Source organism: Triticum urartu, unplaced genomic scaffold (genome assembly GCF_003073215.2).
Source record: "Triticum urartu cultivar G1812 unplaced genomic scaffold, Tu2.1 TuUngrouped_contig_6250, whole genome shotgun sequence".
In the NCBI taxonomy this organism is placed as follows: domain Eukaryota; kingdom Viridiplantae; phylum Streptophyta; class Magnoliopsida; order Poales; family Poaceae; genus Triticum; species Triticum urartu.
This window is the reverse complement of record NW_024116996.1, coordinates 3,378-10,361: the sequence shown is the minus strand read 5'-3', so window position 1 is coordinate 10,361 and position 6,984 is coordinate 3,378. Positions and strand designations below refer to the sequence as shown.

The 6,984-nt window shown below is 39.4% G+C and overlaps 1 protein-coding gene across 1 annotated transcript; it reads left to right on the top strand.

Moving 5' to 3' along the window:
- Positions 1–77: 77 nt before the first annotated feature.
- Positions 78–6,135, top strand: LOC125530342 (E3 ubiquitin-protein ligase CHFR-like; the record flags this gene model as incomplete). The annotated part of the gene is given in 13 exon segments (XM_048694742.1): positions 78–231; positions 698–792; positions 1,438–1,591; positions 1,668–1,803; positions 1,893–1,979; positions 2,771–2,864; positions 3,274–3,378; positions 3,735–3,835; positions 3,940–4,005; positions 4,097–4,184; positions 4,705–4,765; positions 4,850–4,913; positions 5,823–6,135. Coding segments are annotated over 13 exon segments (1,334 nt in total), but the record flags the coding sequence as incomplete, so codon positions are not given.
- Positions 6,136–6,984: the final 849 nt, after the last annotated feature.

Sequence of the window (6,984 nt, the reverse complement as noted above, 5' to 3'; positions counted from 1 at the left end):
CCTCTCTTGGGTTCCTTCGACCGCACGGTTCTTGATTCTTTCCGATTTCTTGGTCTGTCCCGTGCATTCCTTTTCAGTGCCCGCGGATTCTGCCTACCCGGAGGTGGCCGTCGCAGAGGGCGACGCCGTGGTCTGCTCCCTGGTCGCCCCCGCCGCAGGCGGGGAGGAGCTCGCGTGGTGCGAGATTAGGCGCGGCGGCGACGCCTCGTCGGCGACGATCCGGAACCTCAGGTATGATCCGTGGTACTTCTTTGGGGCGATGTCGATCTCATGGAATGCGCCTTGTTGGGAATGTGCGGGTTTTGGTGTGGTTTTAAGGTCCTATTTTGGTGCTGTAAGATTGGTACTGTTGTTGCATGTTTGTTCTTGTGAGGGGAGCGCGATAGAATGTAAATTTTGGATGTGTTTGGACTCTGTTTCGGCGATTTAAGGTTCGATTTCGTTCGAAATGGTGCGAATCGATAGAGAGAATTTTGACTTGTGAGAAAGGCGCCTCTTTTTCTTTTTCTTTTCTTAAGCTGTACTAGTGTATCCATGCTCCTTGTAACTTATAAATTCTGGTACCTTTTACTGTTTTATCAGACTCTTGTTAATGTTTCATGCTTGCCATGTCATCCTTGTGTGTTTTGTATACCATTATTATTATATTCTTGCTAACGTTCATACTTTGCCATTGTCCATGTACCATTTGATAAAGCTCGGATGCAATTATTGTTGATGGAAGAGTTATCCAACAAGAATTAGTTGACATTAAACCAGGGAGCAAGATTGTCCCAGGACCCCAGGAAGAAGGTCATATCAGTTTCCTATTTTCAGTTTGTGCTCCACGGATTAGTTCCACTGCATGTTCTACATCCCTTTTCCTTGGAGAGGAAAATATATATTTTGTGCCTTATTTTTTTTGAACCGGGCATAACCCCTTTCCATTACTTGCATAACTATTTTGTGCCTTATGAAGCTTAACAAAATTTTGTGCCTTTTTCACTAAATCTGCATTCTTTGATCATTTTTAATTCTTATGTAGCTAAGATTATCATTCTGTGTAAGGTAACTCCTACGTTTACAAAGTGAAACATGTGTATGCTACAATTTTACATTTATTTATGTGATCCTGAACTCTGAAGAACTCCATATCTGCAAAAGGAAAAAATATCATGTGTTATTGTAAGTATATACTGACAACATTCAGATTGTCTTGAATAATTTCTTGCTCAACAAACCAGTACTTCCTCACTATCTGCAAACCTACCACTCATATTCTTAGAATGTTGTCAAACCTGCAAAGGCTGTAGCCACATTAAATTAATACAGAGTCCTTGTACTTGTGGATCAGCAAATCTTTACCTTTTAGGAGGGCTCTAATTTTCATGCTTCTCTAATTCTGAACAGATGAACTGGATTATTTTGTAACACACTCATGATTTATTTTTCTTCCAGGTCATTTAGTGTATACCTTTGATATAACAGCTGCAAAGGACCATGACAAAAACAATGTTAAGATTTTACTCGATATTGAGAATGCAAAATGCAGCATATGCTTGAATTTGTGGCATGATGTTGTTACTGTTGCTCCCTGCTTCCACAACTTCTGGTACTTTTCTAGCTTTCTTAGCCAATCTCAGTTTTTTTTAAGTCTAGGTGTTGATCCTTTCTCCTTTCCAATTTAGCAATGGCTGCTTCTCAGAGTGGTTGAGAAGGTCTTCGAGCAAGTCGCGCGATAAAAGCCAGAGTGCTGCCTGTCCACAATGTAGGACATCAGTGCAATCAGTTGGAAGGAATCACTTCCTTCATAATATTGAAGAGGTACCATAATTTTTGCTAATGTCTGTCTTGAATTTTGTTCCTGAAATTGTTATTGGTGGGCTAGATTTTCTTTCATTGTTTTTTTGTAGGCTATACTACAAGCTTTTTCGTCACTACAGCGGTCTGATGATGAGATCGCGTTGTTAGAGTCATATGCCTCAGTTAAATCGAATCTTGTGAGTTTACAACCTTACTGTAAGAATTGCCGGTGTTCACTATTTTCTACATGCATCAGTTCTGGCGCCAGTATGTCATATTTTAGTCATGGTTATCTGATTTTTTGTAAGAAAACCTCACCCTTCATCAAATGCCCGCATTAGTTTCTTTGTAGCTAAACCGCCGATTAAGTTATTTAATTTACAGTTGAGTCTCATGGACTTAACTGGTTAGCTAATCTATCAATTATCACTAGCAGCATCTTAATACAAGCCATTCAAGGCTGTGACATGATAAATTGGACATCTTACCGTGGTCTGAAAATAGCACGTTTTTGTGAGGTCTGTAATACAACTTATCTGTCACTTTTTTTTTTGTATGAATTCTAAGGTTAGTCTCGATTTGTGAACTTGATGTGTGAATTTGTTGGTGAAATTTTAAGATTCAACAGGAATATAGCAGTTTATCTTAACGTTTTAGCAAGGGAATTCATGGAATATGGGACCTGCAGAATGAATATTTACCTAGCATGTTATGATTTGAATATTTTTAAAGAATTCACAGGTGTACCATTGGATGAAAAGTTCTGTAGTTGTCTTCATAAGTTTGCTCGTCTTTTAGTTAAAATGTATCATTGCAACCATTGAGTACCTTGTGACAATTGCTCCTTGCTAAACCTACTGAGCCTGCGTTCATAGATGGTTCCTTTAATATATTTTCTACTTTACCAGTATATTTTTGTTCTATATATATGGTCTTTCTCCATTCCCAAGAATCTAAATAGTTGGTGGCATGTTATTTCACGCCGTAGGTTTTGGGAAAACAGAAAAATCAATCAAGAAAGCGCCCTTTGCCACCTGCAAGTGATGAAAGCAACGATGCTGAATTTCCATGTCCTCAATGTGGTAAATATGGGAATATCACTTTGAATATCATCTTGATCAACATATATTAGTACATGCTCGCCTTCAGATTTTCAGAATCTGGAGATTTTTTTTCATAACTATCAAAGTTGTTCCCTTGATACAATAACAGTGTGTGTGTGTGTGTGTGTGTGTGTGTGTGTGTGTGTGTGCATTTTTCACATGAGCTCAGACTGGGTGCATTCGTTTTGCATTGATATGGTTAAGACAAAAGCAGTTCTTACTTTTGTTTTTAACTTCTTATTATCAGTTGAAGTTTTCAACGGGTTACTCCTAGACAGCTTCTAAAAGAGAACAGAGCAATGATATAGTTAATTGAGATTTTTATTCAGCTTCCAGCGTCTACTTGTTTCATATGTTTGTTTGTGTTTTGAACATGTGACTATTGCAGGTACAGAATTTGCTGGATTTAGATGCAGTCCCCGAGCAGCACACATACAGTGTAATGGATGTGGAGGAATGATGCCAGCTAGGCCTAACACCAGTATACAAAAATGTAATTGCCGATTTTGATCGTCTGTATTCTTGTTAATTGCATGCATTATATTATTTTGTTCATTTGATATGCTATTTAACACTACAACACTACTGATGCAGTGCTACATCATTGAACTGCAAATTTGGTGTTTTTATATTATTCTTGGCCTTCCTTAGATACTCGTCATTAGTTAGTTTCCTTAAGGCTATTCTATTGCATAAATCTGCATGAATAGCATAAGCATTATTCTTACTTGCTTCTCAGTAAATTTCTTAAGCTGCAGTCACTATGAGCAGTTTGACTGCTCTTCTTCCTACTTTACTTTAGTTTTATGACACCACTCTTGGCGCTGACCTACCATACATATATTGCAGGTTTGGGGTGTGATGGATCATTTTGTGGAGCTTATTGGTATTCCCAAGGAGTGAATTCAAGTCATTGTAATCTAATCTGCAACCAGGAAACTTTCAGGATGGTAAGCCAATCTGTCTCTGCTATATTTTAAAGCCCTGATGTACCTTCTCATCATCATACACATCAATTGCAATGTTTTGACATGATGTGTGCATACTATTCCAGATCTCTCAGCACCATATCTCTAGACTTCCGGACACGCTTCATGGGGGAAATCCATATGAAAAAGATGTAGGAATATTCCATCTTGATCTTATCCCTTATCATTTATGGCCTTGATGGTACTTTCATGTGTGAATGAACTGTGGTTTCTCCTCTCTAGATCACAGAAAGGTGCATACAGAAATCTGGCAAAACGTTGCAAGCTGTAATCTCTGAGTGGATAGCAAAGTTTGACAATAAGGAACTTGGTAATGTTCTGTTTATTTCAGTTGAATATTGTTTTGGTGCATATGTGATAGCTGTGAAGAAATTATCTTAAAACCTTCAATTCTATCTTGACATGATAAAATACTGGTCTATATGACTTTGCATGATTTGAAGAAGCTTACTTTGAGTGTTATTTGGCACCTGGTTTATGCAATACTACCTCCGTTCCAAACAATTGAACTTCTGGGTTGCCCTAAGTCAAACTTGTTTAAGTTTGACCAAGTCTAGAAAAATATAGTAACATCTAGAACACCAAATTACTCTCATGACATTCTTTGCGGAATATATTTTTGTACTATGTGTATTTGGTGTTGTACATTTTAGCACATCTTTCTATAGAGTTGGTCAAACATAAAAGGAACAAACCTAGAACTTCAATTATTTTGGAACGGAGGACTATACTCCTGTTGCGTGTGCCCACATATATCTTTTTGATAGGGAAACGTTCTGATATATATCATATTTGAATCATTATCGATATGATGCTCTTGCTGCATGCAGATCGCTCAAGGCTGCAACTGAATAATGTTGAGGCAATTACTTCCAGGACATACCTTTGCAAGTAATTGCTTCCTGAGTTGACAAGAATAGTTTCTTGATTTCGTCTTGGTGCCTTTGCTGATTTTGTTGATTCAAATGAATGCAGCCATTGCTACAACAAGTTCGTTGATTTTCTGCTGTATTGGTTCCGCGTGTCAACCCCCAGAAATGTATGTATACTATTAACTCTTACAGTCAGTTCGTACTTTCATGAGCTTATGCTAATCGGTTAGCTTATGTTAGATATGCCTTCCACTATTTGTAGTGAGATGTCAATGCTGTAAGTATACTTATTTAGTTGACATACAAAAATTGATGTCCACAAAAGACTTACCATATACTCCCTCCGTCCGGAAATACTTGTCATCGAAATGAATAAAAGGAGATGTATCTAGACATATTTTAGTTCTAGATACATCCCTTTTTGTCCATTTTGATGACAAGTATTTTCGGACGGAGGGAGTACTACTCCCAGAGTTGATACAAAAATTGATGTCCACAAGACTTACCATATACTACTCCCGGAGTTGCTTTGCCAACTAGAATAAAAGCCTTTACAATGATCCAGTAGAATACTAGGTACATGGTACTGAATGCAGATTGGTCATTTAAATACGATAAATTTAAGGCTTACAGCTTTGTGAAATGTAGTATATGCTGGTTTCCCCAAGAGCATAAAAGCCGTTACATCTCAGACCATTATATAATATACATTACTAAATGGTTTTTAACTGTCTGATTTTCCTGTTGTTCCCTACCTGTTTGTTTGGTATGGGCCTAAACTAGTAGTAATTCATTTTGATAAGCATAGAATTCCTCCCAAGCTGACAACAGTATCAAGGCACGGTTGATATATTGAGATAAGTTATTAAAAGGGTTGCATAAAATGGTATGATCACCAGTTCCAAGTTAATCTTGTTTGAATCCGACAGATTATCTGAAGCAAGAGATTTCTGATACAGCTGTTTTGTTGAATCAGTGCCTTAACAACTGCATACCCCCCTCCCCCCTGCATTCCTTATTTATTCTTCATGTATCCTATCAGTCTCTTGATGGTGATGGGGATGTTTGTTTTGCAGCTTCTTCCAGCTGATGCTGCTGACAGGGATAGTTGCTGGTACGGTTTCATGTGCCGTACCCAGCACCATCGACAGGACCATGCCAAGAAGCTGAACCATGTATGCCGTCCGACGAGAGGCAACCCCTAACTTGCCTGATGTCTCTTGAAGCCGCTTCTCCAGCAACAGAGAAGATTGTATGTACATAATAGAGCAACACACACACCTTCCGAGTTTGATTTGTGTGGTAGACCATACTAAACTGTTTGTTTCCCTTCATCATCCAATGTGGCATACATTCCATGTTCCAAACTGTCATGTTTATGTTGTATTCCCTTCACGGCCAAGCTCACCTCCTGGAGCTCATGTCATTTTTCATGTGCTGTGGCAACCAATGCGCAAGCTGATGTGCCTTTGGCGTGTGCTAGAAAAATCGCCGTTTTTCGCACATGAGCATGGGTTTAGCATAGGACAGAGTGCTTTCATCTGAAGGAGAAGGCGAAGCTGGTGCTTGTTAGGATCTGTTTAATCTTTCCTGTGTGGCTCCAATGGGGTGTAGCTGAGTTGGCATTCTGTCGGCAGGTTAGGGGGTATGTATGGTTCCAAGGATGCACAACTGGGCTATCGCTTTCGTTTCTCAAGCATGAGAATGAGATGGCCAAGAGGAGATGGCCATGTGCACAGTAGCAGCGGCATCAAGTTTTCAACCCATCTTTGTCGCACAACTCGTTGGCACGAGCGTCGGTTTCAGGCGATTGTGGACATGAGCGCCTCCGGTCTATGTCAGTTTGAAACCGTAAGCAGCCGCCAAATATCATAACTTGCAAAATCCGACACGGAGATTAACCACTTGGAGAAAATCCCATAGTTAATCTGCAATGAGGCGACGGGAGAGGACTGGGGTTGTCATCTCAGTTTTTCTGTGCATTGCATACACTTTCCAGCTGGGTCTGACTGAGAAAAAATAGATTAAAAACCAATATCCGCACCTAGTTTAGTTGCCTGCATATCCTCTGTCTGCATTAGAGAGTAGGTTTGGATACGGTATTTGGCGTCCTGCATCATCTAAACTCACACATACATATTTGATTGCACACAAGCATCAAGGTGTGCTAATATTGTATTCTACGTGGTGAGCTTACCCGTTGCACCTTACACAGAATCACAGCGACTACACCAACGC